This window comes from Salminus brasiliensis, chromosome 2 (assembly GCF_030463535.1).
Source record: "Salminus brasiliensis chromosome 2, fSalBra1.hap2, whole genome shotgun sequence".
In the NCBI taxonomy this organism is placed as follows: Eukaryota; Metazoa; Chordata; class Actinopteri; order Characiformes; family Bryconidae; genus Salminus; species Salminus brasiliensis.
In genome coordinates, this window is record NC_132879.1 from 24,768,633 (window position 1) to 24,791,201 (window position 22,569).

The following is a 22,569-nucleotide window of genomic DNA, read 5'->3' on the forward strand; positions in this document are numbered from 1 at the left end:
AACAGTGTCATTAGACTGGTTTAATTAGATTAAGTGCAGCGAATATTGAATAAAAATCACTGTATCCATTAAGGGAGAGAATCGGAATAGTTTTTTTAAAGAATCTGTCGCTGTATTTAGATGTATTTAGTCTGTGATTACATGTATTGTGATAAATATTGTGTATCTTAAAAAACGTCTTTAAATATTGTGATATTTGTTTTTACCATATCACCTGTATCACAAAGTATGGGTATTGTGTCAACATCAGAACAGAAGTACACTAACTGTAACTGTGCACAACTAAACTAACTGCACATGTATTCACTTTCAGTAGTAACTGAATAAAGAACAAATCTTCAGTCCATCTATTTTGTTAATCATGCTTTTAGCTGTAGTACTGCATGTATATATCACTGACTATCAAATAAAAAACAGTGTACGTCATTGGGTGGGACTGCTGTATACTGGAAGATGCTAACATCAAATGATCCCTCAAAACAGTCAAAACGAATGCAGATGTTCCAGCAGTGGCTGCTCACAAATCTCTTTAGTTGGCCAACTGCTAGTGCATGGGCAGGCTAGCATTTCCAAGACTACCCTTAACTGTGGTAAACTTACTGTAACACACAGAATAAATAAATACAGAGTCTGCTTTACAAAAGATCAGCTCCACAGTTTCAAATTCTTTTGACGTAGTGTGTTGGCTAATTTAACTACAGCAACATAGCTATGTCATAGCCACAGGCATATACTAGCAGTGTTTGCATAACTGACCTGATTTATGCTCGTCTTGGCCAAATACCCATATCACTGTGATTACCGTGTTAACTTCCAGTTGAACTCTGTTTTTCCTTTACCTCTTTAATCTGATATCTCACACCTCTGCCAGAAAATAAAAGCTGAAAATGGTAAAGCCTGCAGCTGTGGGGTCCTTTTTCCCCCACTGTTAGAACTTAGGAATAACCTAGCCAGTTTGCACTGCTTTGTATGTAGTTACTGTTTAGTAATCCTTAGGCTGTAATAAAAGTCAAAGAGCATAAGGAATTGATAATCAATGATAATCAATTACAAATCTTTTGGGTCACTGAGATTTAATGTGCAACCCAATTGACAGTACCTTTAATTACATGAACAAAGTACAACTACTCAAGAATTATTGACCCATATTTGTTCTGTACATGTTATCTCCTACAACTATATTCTGGCACCAAAATACCACTTTGACGCTGCATCAATGTGCCCCACCCCCTTTGTGTAATATTCAGTTATAAGAGGCAAAAAGTTAAAAGAGATAAAAGGCACTGCACAGTCCACAAGTACACAAACTCAAAACACACTCAGACAAAAGCAGACTGGGCATGGCAAGTCAGGGCTAATGACATCGTCTCATTTAACAAGTAAAGATGAGTCTAATCTGTTGTGCTATGTGCTGCATGCACCAACAAGACAACCCCTGAGCTTTTGCTGCTTTTGCACAACAGCTGTCAGTAGGGCTGCAAAAGATATAGTTTCAGCATCATCATCAGCATCGCAATGTGCACAGGATCAACATTACAGCGTTTTTGCTGTTTAATGTAAAAGGAAAATTCTTACTTTTTAGATTTTCTATGACATATCTACTAGAGGAAGATTATATCTGCCTAATATCAAATAATTCACTCCAATCTTGGATACATTTAGTGCATTTTTAATATGATGACATGTTGGATCATTGGCATCTGGTGACTTAAGTAAAGTAAAACCTTTTAAATAGCACAATAAATATTGTGGAAAAAATATAGTGTAATGGTAGTTTTTAACCTGACTGACCTCTCATCAAGAAACACTTACCTGCATAGGACCAGTCTATGTTTTCTGCGAGCTTCTTCTGTGATCTGAATCCATAGGCTTGTGACACTTCCACTGAAAAAAAAACACAGAAAAAAAATTCTTAGTTTCACATCAACAAAAAAGAGCTGCAAGCATCCTGTTTGAAAGAATGGATATCCTTCTATCCTTCTTTTTTCCTCATGAAATTGAAATGGTCCATAATAACCTTTTTCTCAAAATGTAGCCTCTGTGGCACACAGAGAAATTGATTGAGTGTAAATGCAGGCAGGGTTTTTGTATCTAATCCAGGAGTAATGACAAGCAATCACCTTCTGCAGCAACGACAACTGACATGTAACCAAGCAACTGTATTTATACAGTTAAAAAGTTGATTTTAATAGTGATGGCCTGTAACAACAGAGAGTGCTCACTGTGTATGTGGGTAAATTGTTAAAGTTCATCCCTATAGTTCACCATGTGCATTTAGAGAATCTATACTGAATGCAGGCACATGAGTCAACTCCATTTGAAAGACGCTTCCCTGCAACCTTTCACCTTCTCTCTCTTTAGTGCTCTGCCTGGTGGTCTAATTCATGCCTGTCTATACTGAACCATTACACACCCTGAAAGGGTCACCACCCACTGTTACAGAACCAAAGGGTAAAAGTTCCTCCACAAAACACTTCCCAATCCATCATTCCATGGACTAACAAAAATCAACCTCTGGTGGTAAATGACCTCTAACAGCCTTCACACATTCTCCCCCTTGCTATCCATTAACCAATAGATGCTGGAAGATCTAAAGAAACCTGTATCTTAGAGGCTGATTACACCTTGCATTAACATCCATTTCATATCCAGATAGCATCTGGATAGACTTTGGATGGATTCTGTTTACATTTTTACTAAAATGTGTCCCCAGTGTGACCAGATTAGACTCAATTTTACTTTCCAGTGCAAAAAGTCTCATTCAAACATACATCCTTTCTGTTTTACTTCCTGCAACTGAGGTTTTTCACCACAGTAGCCTGATAGTCCGGAGAGAGATCAGTATCCATAACAGTAATGAGTAAAATAATTAAATGAATTAATTAAAATAATGAAATCGTGTTAAGTTTTTCAATAGACACCTTTTCAAACTGTCTTGGAATGGAGTTTGAGTGATCCGATTGCAATCCAATGTGTTTACATCTGGCTTTTCATATTCTCAAGTGAAATCTGAATGTGTTCTGATCAATGAAACCACATGTTAATCCAAGGTGTAAACAGCCTCTTAGAGAACTGCAGTAATTAAACCTACAAACTTGTTTTAAATTGTTTGCCCTAATTTGCCTGCATACCATATGTAGATCTTCAAGAAATCAATATGGTATTTAAACTATGCTGGGACTGAATGATGTTATAATTAGGGGTGTAAAAAATTGATGAACTTGAAATATCATGATATTATGTTTTGCAATACTGCATCGATTCTCAAAAACACTACTCATTTTTAAATAATAGTTTACATGCAGAGATTTGTGGCAGACAGTGATTTATTTGGTGTTGTGTTTAAACCCAGACTGCTAGATAACAGTGTTGTGCTGTCTTCAGATCCCCCTCTTTTGACTGCAAAAGGAAAAGATTGTAAGATAAAAGAAAAGTGTACTGAGATTTTATAAATGATGGTGTGTTTTTATACAGTTTTCGCAAAATACAGTACTGCAATGTATCACACTACATTAAATCGTAAGCCCTGTATCGTGATACATATTGTATTGGCAATACCGGCCCTAGTTACAGAAGATTCTCAACTAATTGCAACAAACTTTCAGCACATCATGCAGTGGAGGCCTCCAATGAGATGGGATACAGACAGATGCCGAAGGTGGAGAAAATAATTGCCAACAGTCTTTTCTGTGATGCTCTAATTACCAAATGATTAGCGTGTGCAGCCGCTATGTGGGCCAGGTCTCTGACCCATAGCTGTCAACTTCCTAAGTGTGTCATTTTAGTTTCAGGAGACCAATAACAACTCAGTTCAACTCTGAAGGAATAACTTGTAAGTGCAACTGTGACCTTTGAAAAAGCCATAACAGAACTTTGCCTGTACTTTATTTCTTTAAACAGAATACTGAGTTTAGTCTATTTTTACAGAGCTAAAATTACCAGCTGATAGTTTAAAAAACAGTGAAACAGTGACTTACCTACTGATTTGACTGCCAATTAGATGTGATAAATTCCCAACTGTCAAACTTCTTAAACTAGGGTGGGGAACTGAGGGCTGGAGTCTAGCACAGTTTGTCGATTTCCTCTGCGCTAACATGCCTATTAGACCTTGTAATTAGTGGTTGAGCTGAATCAGGTGTGCTTAAACTGGAAAAGCTCCACCCCTGTCTTAAACCCAAACAGCAAAACACTAAAGCCTCATCACAAATAGTGTTAAACTCTAAGACAAGAGTTCCCTGGTTCAGCTGGGGCTACAACCAGCATCACATCCCTTATATAACATGTAGAGATATTATCACCAAGAAAACCATAATATGGGCCAGCTTTTAACAAAACCACAGTCACTCTTCGTACACTCTTAAAAATAAACGTGCCACAGAAAAAATCACTTTTGGTTCTGAGAAAAAACAATTATTGTAATAGAGACGTGAGAGTGTAACGAACCTTTTAAAGGTCTTGATGTAAAGGTTCCTCACCAATTTAAATGGTCCTTCACACAATCACACACGTGCGGTCCTGGAACCAAAAGTGGTTCTTCGGTGGAAATGCGCAAACAACCATTGGAGGCACCTTTATTTATAAGAGTGTAGTCCATCAATGCAACATGTTACTGTTGGACCAAAACCTTAATATACCCGAATATACTTTTTATTGATCCTGTCCTCCTTAACATTTTACACAAATGGTTTAAAGAGTGGCTGGAGCTTCCAAATGATGTCAAAGCCCTGTTGGCGCTTATGTGTCACCTAACATTCACTGTCTTATCATTTTCCACCGTTGCATCGTGGTGTGAAGCAAAAGCGAACAGTTCAAATAACGCTTCGCATCACCTTTAAAACCTCTGTCTCTTCTTTATGCAACCAAGTAGCTCCCACACTGGAGTATGCTAATGTCCTCTTTTTCCACATAAAAGAGCAGTCCCCAGAGAAGCCCCCTCTCCTTTGGGTGAAGCAAAACAATGTAAGTAACAATGGCCTTGACATGAAAGCCCTCCTCTGTACTAGCACTAGCTCGACAGGGAAAGATCCATTACAGCGAAAAGGTGAGCCAAAGGTACCTGCCTACCTATCCAGTATCAACAGAGGATTATGCTTTTGGCTCGTCTTACTGTTAGCTTTGTCTGGCAAACAACATGACTGAAGCCCTGATGGACCGTCTGTGCACCTGTATGACTACACAAACACATCTTGACACATTCAATGCATGTCTTTCACATCTGTCACATGTTCTGCATGGCTCCAAAAATGCCTCAAACTAAATTTTTCCTTTAGTGTTGTGTTCTCTTTAGGTTAAGGCGTCCTACATACAGTAGAATGGATAAGTCACAATTACAGACAAACACAATCTGATTAAACTAATAACACAGTTGTACTGTTCATGTCTTTATTGCGCACACTGAGTAAACATCACAGTGCAGGCTAGAAAAAGTAAGTGAACCTTGGAATTTAGTAGCCTGTAGATCCCCCTTTAGCAGCAAACATCTCCACCAAATGTTTTGTGTAGCTGCAAAAGCAGTTACCTACATTCTCCTGTAAAATGTTTTGATGCAATTTTGCATTCATTCATTCATTGTTTCCTCGAAAGGCATCCTGGCCCTGAGGCCCCCTAAGAAGCCCAAACCACAGTTGGGCTTCTGATCTTTCTTAAGAATAAAGAAATACTTTAGTGATTTACGTTTGTGCTTTTATTTAATGGACAAAGCACCTGTGACACCCACACTCTCCTCGTCTCCTATCCTAATTAATTATTTTTCAGTTATTAAGGTTCATTTACAGTCATCTTCCAGTCCTTAGGATTAATTTACCCTGTTTAGTGATCACAAATAGTCTGCACAGTGTATGTTTGCTCAATATGCTCAAAAAAAGTTGTTTGTGTGGTATTAGTTGCAGAAACTCAAAAATCCATGTAATTTCAGAAGATTCACCTACTTTTCTTTCAACTGTACTCTTTAAAAGACATGCAGTATTATATAGAGCCAGTGTTTATTGGAACTTCTTGGCACTGTTATAATTCACAAAACAGTTCAAATGGAATTTCAAATGTATCCTTCTTGGGTTTTACCAAAAAAACATAACCACCTAATTATATTTGCTTTCCAGTTCAGTAGGCTGTATAATAATAGTCTCCAAAAGACACCAAAACCTAATGCCTGAAGAATGTAGGTACTGTAAACTCTTTATATCAGTGCTAAAGTCAGCTGTTTTTAGCAGCTGATTGCCTTTCTCCTTCAGACAGTCTATGTTTAACTATTAGACCTGTGAAGAGTCATATCTAGACTGCAGCTAAATGCACTGTAGCCTCACCCTGCCTGCCTGCCTGATTGCTTTAGTCTGAGAGGACCCATATTCCCTTTCACTCAGTCAACAGACATGCTCCACGCCAACTGCGCCGCTGATGGCTCAATTTCCTGTTAATGGTAACAGAGTGTGAATGGAAGAGTATGAGGACCTGCTGCGTCCTAACTTTAGAACACTACAGGTTTTAGTTTACTGTCTGTTGTGGAACAAGATGAGCCAGGTTTCAAACCAGATGCCTCAATTGGTTTAGCTTTTCATTTTTTATATACTGTTGTTGCATGGCTAATCACACATGTCAGTATAATTCTCAGCTGCTCATGTTACAAGGTTTAGCAGCTTTACTCTAATACAGGGTATAGCCTCTCCCTGCTGGCATTATCCTATAGTGAAGCGTACACACAAGAGGCTCTGTAATGTCTGAGTGTGAGTGAGTTTAGCATCTGTAAAATCTGCAAACTGCAGGAAAATAAGAGGATTAAGAAGACCCTGAGAGACTCTGGCACACACACACACACACACACACACACACACACACACAGAGCACCTCTATCCACCAGCCTATATATATGCACACACACGGCTGGGGGGCACACAGAGAGAGAGAGAGAGAGAGAGAGAGAGAGAGAGAGAGGCAGATAGAGAGGGGGCTGAAAATGATGCCCAGTTTTGGTAAGTGTGACCAATTGCACCCAATAGAGCAGTGTGTATTTCTAAGACTGTGAAAAGATAATAGCCCTTGGAGAGATTTGCCACTGTGATGTACTACTGTAAGTCTCTGACCCACCCATATACATGGTGGATAGACGGGTTTGGGACCGCATCCATGGCTGGGGTCCCCCAAGCAAGGGCAAGGGTGTGTGCTCTTACTACCATAATCATAAGTGTAAGTGTGTGTGTGTGTGTGTGTGTGTTGATTATTGTACCACATTTCAGAGGTAACCTTATTTTCTATGTTTTCAATGACACAAACAGATGTAGAAATTAGCTGGTTTTCCATTAAAGCCCCATTAAAGCATTTCCAAAGATGTTAAAAGAGGAATGCCTTAGTTAGAAGAACAGAATAAGCACAACAGGGAGGGCAAGGTAAAAGAGCAAGGCTTTGTTCGCAGGAAGAAGAAGCATTCTATTGCAGTCCCTGAGTCCACAGTCCCTCGAGACATGTGCCACAGAGCAGCACTTCAAACCCTGGCCCACATTAGTCAAATTAAATGGACACAACAGACATGGCAGATGAAGCACAGGCACCTTAGAGGACAGAGCAGAGATTGAACAGAGGGGGCATATCAGATGATCTCAGAGTGTTCCAACTGTAAAAATACTTCATTTATAATGAGATGAGGACACTGGGGCCAAGGCCTCTAAGATAATTAGTAGAGATACTCCATAGAAAGTTCTATTTCTAAAGGATTTCTAAAACAAACTCAAGATGCACCAAAGCACAAAATAAGTATTTGAGGGGGTGAATCATTTTTATAGGCACTGTACATGCTGTTTTACTGGGGATCATTTGTAGCGTACTCATGTTCAAATATAAAGGCAGATGAGCTGGTTGCTGTCAACACACTTAAAAAGCTGCCAAAACACCATGCACTGGATGCGTGTGACATTTGCCTAAGACAGTGAATGCTGAATGTGTGTGTGTGTGTGTCTGTATAGTCAGTTTTACAGTCTTTATGGGGACAAAATATCACAACGATGATAGAAACACGGAACATTTCTACATGTGTTACTGTTATGATTTCTATTTATAAATTGTGCTATTATGTGTGCATTCCAGAACTTAAGGAAAATGTGGTTTAAAGAAGAACCCAACAAAGATAGAAATACAGGAAAGATGGTGTGTGTCTTGCATGAGTTGGTTATCAGTGGGAAAATGACATGAGTGTGTGTGGGAGGTGGATGTGCTTATAATGGCATGGTAATCAGTGTCAGTGAATAACAGTTATCGTGATAAGATACTGTGCATGAGTTTGGCAAGGAAGGGCCACTGGACAGCTCTAGTAGGGATGCACAATATATGGTTTCAGCATCGTCATCGCAATGTGTGCATGGGCAATACTCACATTGCAGGATGTGTAATGTCATGTAAGGCATGTAAGACTTTTCTGCTGTGGAGTGTTCACACTATTTCAGAGGCAGATTGGTAGATCTGCCCAAAAATTATTTTCTTCACTATATAGGACACATTATTAATATCATGACATCTGGAGAAAATGCCTGTATGTTTGAATACTGATATGTACATATTGCAGTGAAAAAAAAACGATTGCAATGCAATATCATGCAGCCGAAGTATGAAGAATTTTCCCTCTACAAACAGTCAAGTAGTTGAACTCAATCTTCAACCCAATAAGAAATCCCAGGGTCTGACACAGGCCTGCACTGATGGCAAAACTGAAACAGCAGATCAAAAAAGGAAAGAAAACGTGTTCAAGTAAACACTGGGCTCTGGAAGCATGTTTGAGATGTCACAGGATGAATTATTACTTCACTAATGCGTGTCAAAAACCATCAACTCTGAAAACATGCCAGTCTTGTAGATCTCTGGTGTTTTAAACTCGTCAGGAGCTGGATGCACCCAATGTACTGTATGTAAATTCAAAGGTAACATATACATTTACTAAATACACATTTCCACCCAAAATGTGTTGGATTGAACAAACCACACTCTTGGAAAAGGGTTCTTCAGCAATGGAAATGCTTCTATACAGAACCATGTCAACTCAAAGAATCATTTGGATGCCTTTAGATGCCTGGTTAAAGGGTTGGTGTTAAACCTTCTGGAACCCTTTAAAAAGGTTTTATGTAGGAAAAAAGTTCAAGGGAGTCAAAGAACTTTTTTAGTACTACATAGAATCCTTTTTTGTTTAGAGTGTAGATTTAGAGTGTAGACTTGGAGCGTAGTAGTTACTAAATATTTACACCCCCTCCCAGAGTAGGTCTACGTGCTGAGTAAATAAAAAAGAAACCACCCAAAGAGCACAAAAACATGACCTGGCTATTCTGGGCTACTTTAATTACGTAAGACTTTGTGAATAATGTTATTTAACATTAACATTATAGTTTAGATAACTTCCATTTCCAAACATGTGCATTTACAGCTCAGCTCAGTGAGTCTTAGCAGAAACTTCAAGACTGCTGCTCCTGTTGTTTCAGTCGGTCATTTAAAACAAACAAAAAAAGCCTACTGATTTTCCATTGACACAAAAAAAGAAAGAAAGAAACAAAGAAACAAGTATAGAAAAATAGATCTGATCTATAATGCATTTACAGACAACCAGAGTATTTTGTGCTAAATTATCTGTACTTTTGTACTTTTTTAATTTTCCTGCAACAAAAATATTACATTTCTTGGTAATAATCCAGACAGATTTAGTCAAAATGTTTCCATTTTCTAAATGTTTATGTATCGGCATCATCATGTAATGAAATGTGTTTGATATTAGCATCAGCCCAGCCCTGTATCACTGTATGCCTAGGAATATTAAAAAAATGTTGAGTTCATCACTGTGTTCATAATTTTTAAACAATAATAACAAACAATAAAAACATGGAGTAATTGTGACTGTATTTGTCCACCTGGATAAATATTACAGAAAAAACTTACCATTTATATCTGAATATGAATAAAACGCTGATATTGTAGTGCAGTAGCCTAGTATTGTTGAAATGCATATACATCATTAAATATTAGTTTGTAGTATTGGTGAAAAGTAATCATCTGTCCGTTATCAATATTTCTCAAGCAAATATCTGCCCATACTGACAAGACTCCAATAGGTTTGTCCATCCCTGCTAATATCTGCTGAATTGTAACCTAAAACTGTCTGTATTAAGATCCTAGGTCCCACAACCAAAAGAGCTACCAACCAAACAAGGTCATTTCCAACTCCTCAATATCACTATTAGTCCAGGTTACTTAGCCTGGAAAGCTGCTCCAGCCAATCAGCATGCAGGCAGTGTAGCAGCACTAGTCCCGGAAAACAAGCAGATCTCCACATGGCCTCTGGCCACTGTGACTTCCCTCCATCCCTTTACTCATCGCCATGGACACAGCACCAGTCCAGCTCCATTCAGTCAGACTCTGCTCAAGTTTATATCACTTTACCCTGCTTCCTTTCTCTTCACTCAACTGGACGACTCTGACCAGTCAACCTTTCCGCAGAAACAATGCCACCTTTTGTGATGCTAACACAATTCTTGTTGTTCTCAGCCATTAGTCAGACTTTAGAACCTCCTGAGGAAGAGAGAAAAAAAAGCTGCCTCTCTTTTCACCCAATCACTCTGAGAAATATCTGTAAACATTTACAGTGAGCCCCGGAGTGTTTGAAATACGGGGTCCATTTAAACGCTGTGTTTATAGTTGGACAGAGTGCTTTAAGGGGACCGGAGAGACAATTTCACTGAGGAGGTTTATTTAGTTAAAACCTCTCTCAGTCATACAGGCCTGCCCTAATGTTCCTGTAGCACGGCCTCGATTGCCAAATGCAGGGAATCGTGAAAAGTGGGACTCTAAGAGAAACAAATAAAGGACCTAGCTCTTCTAATTCACTGTAATTCTACCACTGGGAGAGAAGTACAACTTTTTACTCAGTGCCCTCATTCATTTACAGAGACCCATTTTCTTCTCAAGACTGCAAAGAGTAACCTGAGTACAGGCCCACATTTTTCTCCACCGTTCTTTTAGTGTAGTTTCAGCTGAACTGTATTTCTACTGTTGCTTTTTTTGTTTTTATTTTTAAGCAGGTAAAAAAAAAAAATACCACCATGGCATGCGGTGCAAACATTATTAGCCTAAATTTCTACTCATCTGCTGGCCTAATATCAAGCAGATATAATAATTGTTTATATAAACAAAACCATCTGATATTATACTGGTATTACTGATATTAATTACTGATATTATCAATTTGTAAATGAGATTTATTTGTAGGAATGCTCACTGCCCTTAGTCACTAGAGTGTGTGTAGGGGGGTCGTAGCCATTGATGGATTATACAGAGGCTAAATTCTGTTATAGAGCATTAACTTTAAAGAAGGTCCAGTTTGAGATTTTAGAACTCTATGACAGTCATGAACCACTTAGGGAGCATTATTGTTAATAATGATAATAATATCACCAATATTATCATGATAATAATTCATATTTCGGTATGTGTCAATATCAGTTGATATTATTTACTTATCAGTGCATAGTCTAAAACCAGACTGTTTGTTCAAAATGTAATATAAGAGAAGGAAAACATGAGGAAACGAATGGCCCAAATGATCATTTCATTTATTGCAGGTTTTTTATAGCACCCATTTCAACTGCCTCCAAGATCTAATAGCTGGTTGTGCCAACTAAAAACAACTACAACCAAATTCTTCTTATAGCTCTCACAGGGGGCTTTACAGGTGGACTTGCTCTAATGCTTTGAATCAGTGTCTTTCTATATAACACAACTGTACTTGACCTTCAGATCACTAAAGACCATATGTTCTCTTGCAGGGTTGTCCAAAAGAGTGTAGAATTGATGGCTCTTTCAATGTTAGCAAGTAACACAGCCCCTAAAGCAGCAAAGCATCCCCACAGCATCAAACTACCACCAACATGTTCTTGTTGTGCGCTGTACGGTATTCTTGCAATCATGTATTGCTGCTACCGAACACTGTACCAGAAGGCTTGAGGGTTTTTGTGGGATTTTTTGGCAATTGTAAGACAAGCCTTCATGCTTCGCTTGGTTAGCAGTTGTCTTCATCCTACAACTGTCCCATAGATCCCACTTTTTCTCAGTGTCCTAGTGGTGAGATCATCAATGATCTTATCTGTGCAGAGCAAGCCCGGCAGCTTAGATGTTTTTGTGACTTCCTGTAGAAGTTGTCATTTAGCTTTTGGGGGAAATTTGGTGGGCTGGTTTCTTCTGGGAAGACTCTGCACTGTTCATTTGGAGATAATGGCTCTGAAATATATCTATATATAACTATAACTCACTTTTTAGAGCTGTTCAAGATTCTGAATCTCTTACTTTTTATTGCAACACAATTTACTTGCCAAGACCTTTTACACTTCTTCAGGTTTGTCGTAAAGGTTCTGTTTGGGCTAAGTGGGCTGGCAGTAATCATGTCTGGGTGTGTCTAGTGTGTCTTAAATGACCCCAATTATCAGTTCAATTTAGTTCAAAGGTTGTTTGAGTAACTAAGAGGAAGTTACTTTTCCACACAGGGCCAGATGGTATTGGATACCTTCAAGAGTGACATGCAGCCAATCCCTTAACTGTATGATCACAAGCTATGAAACGCTAAATAATATGTACATTAGAAGTTGACATGATAAAACTAACCACAGCAGCCCTTAAAAACTAAATGCCTGCTCTGTTAGTCTTCAACAAATGCTCTCCAACCATCCTGGTCCTGAGCCATTTGTTCTAGCTGTCCCCAGGTGTGGCCTGTCCCCAGGTGTGGCCTCCAGGCCACCACAGTGGGTTCCAGGTGAGGACTTGACTCGTGGTGCTGCATACCGGCTTGTGAAGCGTGCAGCCTATCCATCGCCAGCGTCTTTGGAAAATCTCATCTTCTGCTGGCTGCTGTCTTGTTCGCTGCCACAATTCCTCATTTCTGATTCTGTCAAATCCAGAATCCAAAGAATTTTTCTAAGGCAGGTGTTAATAAATACCTGGATTCTTTTCATGGTGGACACAGCGGTTTTCAAGGTATCAGCTCTGTGAAAAGCACACTTAGTATTATTAGTCTATTCTAACTAGCTAAGGCTTTTCTTGGGTAAATAGCAAAGCACTTTGTAAGTCGCTCTGGATAAGAGCGTCTGCTAAATGCCATAAATGTAAATGTAAATGTATTCAGTAATAAAAGCGGCAAAAAATAATATCAGACCAATTAGTTATGCATCTAAACACTCAAAGGTACAACACGGCACAATTGGCTCAACTGCCACTCATCTTTCACTGACTCACAGAGTCTGTGCTGTCAGTGTGTGTCTAACATGACAGCGGCTTGTATGAAGGTTACAGGATATCCATGTCTAGGTGAAAGAAGAGCTGCTAAAATTGGGTTGAGTGTCAGTATGAACAGAGGCAGCTAATGAAGCCTGAAGTACTCACAATTCTGAAGATGCTACCAGGCAGCTTTGAGTCTAAGCACTGGATTACTTTTGCAGAGCTGGTATTAGTATTCGATCAGGATTAGTTTTACGAAAAGAGGTTCTGTAAGGTCATTTGTGAGGGATTTTCTTGGCCGATTGGTACAGGATAAAGAATCTGTGTAATTTCCCTAAATTACTACAGTTATCCCAGATTAAACGTTCTTCACATCAACATCTTGCAACAGACACCGCACTCAGCAACAATAACCATTTGTTTTATATTACCATGAGACCAATCTAGCCGCTTTCTACAAGCCCTGTAATAGCAGTTTTACAGATAATAAAGCAGCATTGGTCATTCATGTTTTTTACAGCTTTGTAAAAGATGTATGAGACATTTGCTCTTGTTGGATGCACTGTGTTTTTTTCTGAGTAAATGTGAGAGCTCATCTAGACTGCGAATTGGATAAGTAAGAGCCTATTATTGTTGAAAAATATTGTTTGACATGTAAGTGATATTACAAGATCTATATTCCTAATCATGCAGTGTACATGCAACAACATCAGAAAAGCTTCACATTATCAATACAGTAACATAGATTACACAGTAGAAAGGCAGGTAATCATGGGCCTGTGGAAGAAGGTTAAATGGGACTCCCATCACTGAGGTAGCTTATTACATTCACTATTCATCATATTACAGACAGAAAAGTAGAAAGCATTACTACATTATGGCTCCTCAGCTCAGTTTCAGCCCCCATTCTGGAACCAACAGCCATCCTTACCCTTTTTTTTTAATGACCATACTTACAACTGAGGTTTCTCTCAGACACTATTTGGCAATACATGGCTGCTATGTCAAAAAACATTGAGAAGGATTAGCTGTTAACAGGGCTGTGTTATCTCCCACAATGCACTACTCTACATCTGTGACAAATCATTTTAACCAGATTTCCACATGAATAAAGGATTCCTTCTGAACATGCAAGCTTGTGTCTCTGATTTGGCATGAGCTGGTCTAGACGAAGACTAATCTAATATACTGCCCAACAGCACTCTGCAAGAGACAGCAGAGAAAGATTAAACCTTATGGATTTGTAGCATTGTGTGCCCTCAGATAGAAAACGGTGACCAAAACCAACTTTTACTGTTTGTATTTCTTCAAATAATCTGATATACATTTGTGGTAAACGGCTTCTTGTTTCTTTAAGTGCTTTTGGCTGAAAATGACAATCCACATTGGCCACAGTATATTAGCACCCTGGAGAACCAAAGACATCTTCAATTTGTAGTACTATGAATGCATACTCTGAAATCACATATATCATAATTAGCCCTTTCCCACAGCAACCATATCATTTGGGCAGTATTTATTCAAATCAAATTTAAGACACAGCAGCACTGATAATTGGTATTTTCCCCCCAAAAGTCTGCTGCCAAAACTGTGTTGAAGGATTTTAAGAAATTCCCCAAGACTAAGGACTATAATAATCAACTCTAATATGCCTGACAGAGCATGGATTGAACGTTTAATCAAGCAATTACTTGATCTGCTAAATCCCAGCTAACAGGCTGCCAATAAAAAGCGTTCTGAGTAGCGTTCTAAGGAATGTGAGAGGCACTCAAGAAAGCAGCCCACCTCTCCACTTTTGTCTTGTGTCTTTCATTCATAGGAATGGATTTTCAAGCTCAAAATGGTAAATATTCAAAACTATAAAGGAAAAGGAGAAAAACAACGGCAGGAGCTCGGCAAGTAGGCTTAATTGCTGATTGCTTTTCACCTGCTCTAAGCAACAGTGGTTTTCCCTGGACCATACGGCGCAGACAGGGTGAACTGGATTAACGAGAATCAGCCTCATTAAAAGACTCTGAAGATCTCCTATTATTTCTTTGAGGGCCTTGAGTACCCAGGCGAGTAGCTATTTGGAGTGGTATCCTAATTGAAAAGGGCACAGATTCTCAGATGGGGGAAGAGTGGGTAACTGGAGGATTGTTAACCACTCTGGACAGGCTTTGTCCTTGACTGACCCTGAAAGGGTTGTAGCCGGGCTGCCGTGCCAACTCAGTGGGCCACACTATCGCACCATCTCTAACTGGGGGACTTTGTTGGCCCAAGCTTTCTGCTCATACAAGGCTGACTTTTTTACTCACAGCACTCTCTTGCTCCCAAGATCTATTACAGAGTAACATGATCTACTGAAAGGGCCTTACTGTTACTGTTACTGCCTTTCAACTGAGGACATTCTAAGTTCAGAACTATCTTAGTATTGCATTTAGCAACAGCAAGAAAAGTTTGGTCACTTACATTACTCATTCATTACTCTCCTTCTGTCTCTCTCTGTCTCACTCACTCAGGTAGCATACTGTATTCAGATGAGGTGACTGGGAAGGCCACTGAATCATTGTCATGCTTGTGAAACCAGTTTCAGGTGACTTTTGCTTTGTGACATGGTGCATTTTCATACTGGAGTAGCCATTAGAAAAGGTGTACACTGTGGCCATGAGGAAAATGCTATGATCAGCAACAATACATGAATAGGCTGTGGCAAAAAACTTTACATCACCTCTACCAGCCTGGACTGTTGACACATGGCAGGTTGGACCCATGGATTCTGACCCTATGTGTACTTCAGCGGAAATTGAAATTCATCAGACTAGACTACAGTCTTGAACTGTTAATTTACAACATTACCTAAAGCTGCTGGCTGTATCACTATACGATACGAAGCACTACATTTTCCCATACATTTGATCATGTAGTGCCTTCTGCTTTTTCTGGTTTCAGTACATTAAAATCTCATCCCGGTAGTAGATATAGCTGAGAGACTAATGGAAAAGCAGTCTAATCACCTCTAAGCACAGCTTATCAGTGTCCAGTGAATCTGGGCACCCGGCATGATACAAAAAAAAATCCCTTGTCTTCATCCAAGCTTTGCCCTGGACAGAATGAGACATGTTTCAAGCACTGTGCAGACGCAGATAACTGTACCACCTGCAGCTCAGTCTCAGGCTGAGCCAGCTGCCTCCATTAGGCAAAGATGAATGGCAGTGGTAGTCTGCCAATGGGAGTAGTTTGTTAAGCCTCCTAACTATACCTTATAAGACGACACATGCAGTGGGGTAAGCAAAGACAAGCAAATCCAAGGCAAGCAAAAAACAGCATTCTGACAGCAGAGCGAGCACCAGTGTGTGTTGCTGTTTTAGGTAGTCATGAGACCAGACAGACACTGCCGATAATGACACACATTTAGAACTGAAGAATGCACCTGTTTTGGAGCTGGTACACAAACAAGCAACAATGCAGCAAACCAGGTTGACTCAGCTTCCAGCCTCTGCAGCACAGGGCTAAATTCCTTTGTGTATGCCTTTGACTCTTTAGAGATGAAACACAACCCAAAGAATGCACATGAGCATGTGACACTATTAGCTAAATTACTCTATACCACACGGTTACTAGGTCACTAGGGACCACGTGGAGACTTGGAAGTATGGAAAACCTTATTTCTTCACACCATTTGCTAATGCCAGTCGGGCTTTATGTTGTACTGGTTGTACTTGTACTAAAAAGTCTCTTCACATTAGCACACATTAAAGTAGACACCAGATGTTTGTTTTTCCTTCTATTTGTGAGGTTATTCATTGGGCCTAATTTACTAATTCCATTATCAATGTAATGTAAGTCACCACAAAACCAAACCAGACTTCCACTTACTCCAGTTCATCCAGGACCAAAGGCCATTTCCACACAAGCCTTCCTCATATGCTTCCATTTGTATTCCATTCTCGCCCAGGGACCATCAATATCTAAGACACTTCCAGACCACACACCTCAGAGACCTCTATAGAACAGGAGGAGAACTCAATGCTTCTTTACCAGTTCCTCAACAGGACTCCTGTTGTTCCCTCAAATTGCTGATGGGAGCCGGCCTTTGAGGCAGCACTGCTCCACTGTCATTAATTAAGTGCCTAGTCAGGGCCACTGACCCTGCTGGCAGAGCAGCACCAGGGCACCAGCAGAGTCTGTCACCCCACACACATGATGATGAAGATGCTGAGCCCATGAGTGAAAGAGAGCGAGGAAAAAGAAGGGACAGCTGATGGTATACAGCCCCAGGAAGGAAGAAGATAGATGAGAACAGTAGGTAGACTGAGAGGGCACAGTGAATGAGAAATGAGCAAATCACGCAAGATAAGGTCAAAGAACAAAGAAGAAAGAGCGTTGTGATGATGTAATGAGTTATATTAGTATAATAGTATGATGACTGCATATCTTATGCCATAATACTACAATATGGACCTATTGAAAATATACCCAAAAATGTATATATCGATAGCTCAACATTTTCTGCACATTCTGTATATATTTACTATAGATCTGTACACAATTATTTATATTTTGCACAATATTATATTGCACAATTTCAGTTATCCACAGCTCAGACATCTTTCACTTGTATGATTAGACTTTCACTCTTTTTGCACATGGCTACAGCACTGGTAAATATCTGTAATTTTTCAACTTATGCTAACTATTTCATGAAAATAATGGGCAGGGTTAGACTAGAGTGAAGTAGAAAGGGTAGAGGGTAGATGCTTGTTCATGCTTGTTGTCAACTACAAACTGGGTTGACATGTTCATTATACTGTGACAGAATGTGTCACGCTCAAATTTGCAAAAAGCTACAAAACCACCTTTTCTCCAGATCAGGAGTGTATGAGTGATTCAGAGACAGCAACACTGCCCCAGTCAGGTATAGTAAATTTTCAGAGAATGTGCTTCAGATTTGCACTATATTTAGATCTGTCTAGACCATTACACTTGCTTATTGAGGAATTTGAACTTAAATTCTGGGTTGGATTGCGTTGGGTTTTCATGATAATGCAAACATTTTAAGGCCGTTTTTTGTGTTCTTGTGTGGCTTAAGAGATTTTCAGAAACACTAATGGAGATAGAAGAAAGAGGAGGAGGAGAAGCCTTGTTCATGGAGAGAATTTCAGAATACAGAATACAGAATGTGGTTTGAGTATTAGAAAAACATTATAGGATTAGTAAGCAACTCAATTTTAATGGTTCTTTGTCTGGTTAAAGAGTTATTCAGATTGATGGAATACATTTTAAAACCTCAAGTAAAAACAGATTTGTAAAAAAAAATCATAAGACTAGCATGTTTGGTATTTCGGTGTGAAATACTCCAGAAATAGGTACCATTGGAGTAGAGTTCTGAGAATGTACTTGGGCATTTGAGAGCAGAGACACTTAAGAGGAGAGGAGAGGAGAGGAAAAGACATTGGAGGAAAAGTAGTGGTAGTTAGTTTGTGTAGAACATACTTGAGGAGAGGGAAGAGAATGCTGAAGAAAGCTTAATACTTAGTAAAAAAAAAGGATGCTTCTGATGGATTCAGTTCTTAGAAAGAGAAGGTCCAGGCAGGTCAGCCAACGAGGTTCTAGAGCTGTTGACACTTTCATGATGGGTTCAGATCATACACACACACAGAACACAAACACAGACACACACACACACACACACAAAAGTACTTGAGCTATCCCCCTCCACCCCCACTCCACCCCACCCCACAGCAACTGCGTCCTGTTCCATCACTACTGGGACAAATCAGGGGCCCGTCTGAGTGTCACACTCACATGCCATATACAATGAGCCTCCCCCTCCCAGACCGGCTCCCTGTGTCTCAGTGCGCCCGGGAGCACCGGCCGCCTCTTGCCAGCCAAGGCACAAAACAAATCGAGCAGCTGACAGCATAATTCACTGGGGGGACTAGGCCCAGGGCACTAGGCTGTCCAGCAATGGGGATTTGGCTCTCCCCTGGAGCCCCCCTGGGTCCATTCAGCTACGGCCCCGCTCACTGTCCCATGGAGGAGAGAGACAAGACTCGGAGGCTCAGTGTGTCCCGTCTGCATGCCTGAGTGAATACGCTTGAGACTAATACCAACTAATCTGGTCATCAAATGCCCCCGCTGCCGCTGAGGGGAAATCTGTTCCCCTTTTTCAACCAGCAGACTGAGTGGGTGTGTGAGCCTAACCGCCCCAAGAAAGAGAAAGAGAGCGAGAGAAAGGGAGCCCATGAGACTCACTAGAAGACAAACAGTGAGGCAAACTTTCTTCCCCAACCCTCCTCTTTGTAAAACCTTAACATACTATGAAAATAAAAAGGTTCGGTTTCAGATAATGAAAATGTTCTAATGTCCTACTCAAACATGAATGAAAACATCTATAGAGCTGAAACTGTTCAAGAACTCGAGTGGGCGTTCAACACACCCTGCCCTTCATAGGTGGACACACACACATATACACGGCATGTGAGAGGGGAGGGGCTTATGAAGCCCAAACATGTTTCTGATTGACAGCCCCGAAGTATACAACCACCATCTGTCACAAGCTCGGCCTTCAGAAAACAACACGGGGACTTTCACAGTGGAAAAAACAGGGCAGTCCCCAAAAAGCACAAGGGGCAAAAAAACTCATCTATAGCACTGCACTTGGGAAAACAGATGGTGCAAAGATCCACGTTTCATTCACAAGACAGTACGCTCTTCTTCCGCAAAGGCTTATGAGTTCCAAAAGATTGAGCCCCTTTCTTTGTGCCACCGTTTTCATGAAAGCATCAATGAGGGCACCAAACTGAAAGGAATGGGAAGAAAGAAGGGGCTGAGGGTAGAGGTCTACAGCTGAGCCTTTTTCTGGAGCACAGACCCACTTGCTGTCCCAGAGTGAGCTCCCAAAGAGCATCATACAACTGAGAGTACCTTAATTGTTTGAGAGCTGAAAGAGACACTGGCACTATCAATCTACAACAATATTTGTGCCACAACACTTTTGAGAGTACTGACTCTGGTTTACAAGCCTGTGCATAAAAGGGCTTTTTTCAAACTCTCGCACTCTTTAAAAAGGGGTCTTCCGGAGTTCTTTGGTAAGACCTACGGTGCTGTATAGAACCATGACATCTCTAAGCACCATGTGAAAGTTTAAATGGTTCCTCTCTATGATGGATAACATGTTGTATTTAAACAGAAATCTATATGACACCATAAAGCATAGTTCCACTGTTGTGAAGAGCCCTTTTTCAACCCTTTATACAACCCTTTTCACTAAGTGTGTAAGAAAACTAGCTTGGAGTGCTGACCTGAATTTAAGAGAACTTTTTCACACTGGATTAAATTAGTCTTTTTCACACTGGTATAATCAGGATGCGTTGGATTAAATCAGGTCTTGCCCTTATGTTTTTACTTGTTCTGAAAGGTCAACACATAAAGACGTCAGCAATCGGGTTTGCACACAGCACTTTATACAGTGTGTCCACACCAGGGGTGAGGAAATCCAGTCCTAGAGGGCCGGATTCCAGCTCAGTTTTTCCTGCTCAATCACACCAGGTTTAACTGATCAGCTAATTACCAGCCGGTCCTCAGTACCCCCACCCAGGTCTACACTGTTTGGAAACTGGGATTTGACTCCACTTTAGGAATTTGACCTCCACACCCTGAAGCACAGCTAGAGCTATTTCATTTTTCTAAGCCATAATGGCATGAAATGTGTATCTCTTTAATGTGACAGGTAGAGCTGGAAGATATGACATATGATCTTTAATAATATTGTAGTAAAATGCATTGTTGATATCACTACTACAGCTACAGTTCTACAGCTACTAGAACTACATGTCCAGTTACACAGACAGCATACTTAAATCAAATATGAGTATTAGTCTGTTTTACTGGATTTACTGCAGTGTGATGTCAGAAATGCTGAACAGTGGTTGGTGTCGCGCAACAGATAACACCACTACCACCATGTGGGAGACTGGGGTTCGATTCCCCATCTGGGTGACTATGCTGTGCTACACCAGTAGAGTCCTTGGGCAAGACTCCTAACACTACATTGGCCCTCCTCTGTAATACAAGTAATCTTGTAAGTTGCTCTGGATAAGGGCGTCAGCTAAATACCATAAATGTAAATGTAAAAATAATTTTCATTCATATGCTAGATAGGCTTTTTAGATATCAACTTTTTTCTGTATTATTTTGATACTCATTTATTATTAAATGAATGAATATGTATTAAATGGATTTTTTAAATGTGCGTTTGTCCATTCTAACTTTTCTGGGGTTAAAAAATGAACTTATGAAATTATGATGAACGTTTCTTTCCGTATCGTGGTATTATATTGATCCCATATTGCCCGACTCTTAAGTCACAGGCTGTGGAGAAGTGCTCCTCAACTCAGCTAATAAAGTGGAGATGAGGTTCAGACTGCCAGAGCAAAAAGCATTCACTCACAGCTGACAATATTTACATGAGAAACACTATTAGATTAAAAACTACTAGATTTAAACAGGCATACATATTCCAACAATTCCGAAACTCCACTATTTCACCAACTTGTCAGACCTAAAAGCAGATAGTCACTGCAGGTGGCTACATATGGTTAAGAGAAGTTGAAGCTGTGCCTGAACTTCACACTTTCCTCTACATAAAAAAACCCTGAATACAATTTGAAAAGTCACATTTATAATAATATATTCATTATAAATATATTTTCAGACTAATGAGTACCACAAAATCAACTTGTCAGTAGCACAAGCTAATCAGCCCCTCCAACCTAGCTAGCAACCCAACAGTAGTTGAAATAACAGCAATAATAATGCAGATACACACCTATTTGACAGATGACTAACAGAGCCAGCGAAAGTGCACATTTACTGTCGAGTGCTTCCATAGTCTTCACAGAACAGACTTGTGAGGAGAAGAAAAAAGCGCAACACAGAACCGTGAGGATGAAGACGACCACAGGAAAAGTCCACAAGCGTCGAGGCGGTGCAGAATCACATCAGTGAGGGGCGCGAGCTGCAGCCGCTGTCACGCTTCCACAGGCGCCATCGCGCTGAATGAAGCTGCAGCCCGAGGCCATGCGCGAGCCCTGTGTGTGTGTGTGGGTGTGTGTAAGTGAGAGAAAGCCGCGAGAGGGCGCCGCCCACAACACACACACACACGCGCGCGCGCGCGCACGTCTGTATTCCTGTCTGTGTGGAGTATTTCTCTTTCTGAGCACCTGCTGTAGCTAGGTGTGCTACACCTAGCCTAGACCTCCCTAGACCTCCCTCAAACCCAGGAAACAAGAGGGCATCAATTTCAACCGTGTAACCAAGACATTTTGTTGTTTGGGAGCAGCCACGTGTCCCCACAAC

General features: G+C 40.3%; 1 protein-coding gene across 4 annotated transcripts in view; it reads right to left on the minus strand.

The window, feature by feature from the left end:
- The window catches only part of ptprz1a (protein tyrosine phosphatase receptor type Z1a), a 58,445-nt gene extending 36,144 nt beyond the window's left edge, over positions 1 to 22,301 (minus strand). For all 4 annotated transcript variants that reach the window (XM_072671494.1, XM_072671485.1, XM_072671477.1 and 1 more), the window contains exons 1-2: positions 22,040 to 22,301; positions 1,813 to 1,884 (exon numbers count right to left, since the gene is read on the minus strand). In XM_072671494.1, the coding sequence (XP_072527595.1) occupies positions 1,813 to 1,884; positions 22,040 to 22,100 (133 nt within the window). In that variant the 5' untranslated portion in view covers positions 22,101 to 22,301. The remainder of the gene's footprint in view (positions 1 to 1,812; positions 1,885 to 22,039) is intronic.
- Between the last annotated feature and the right edge of the window lie 268 nt (positions 22,302 to 22,569).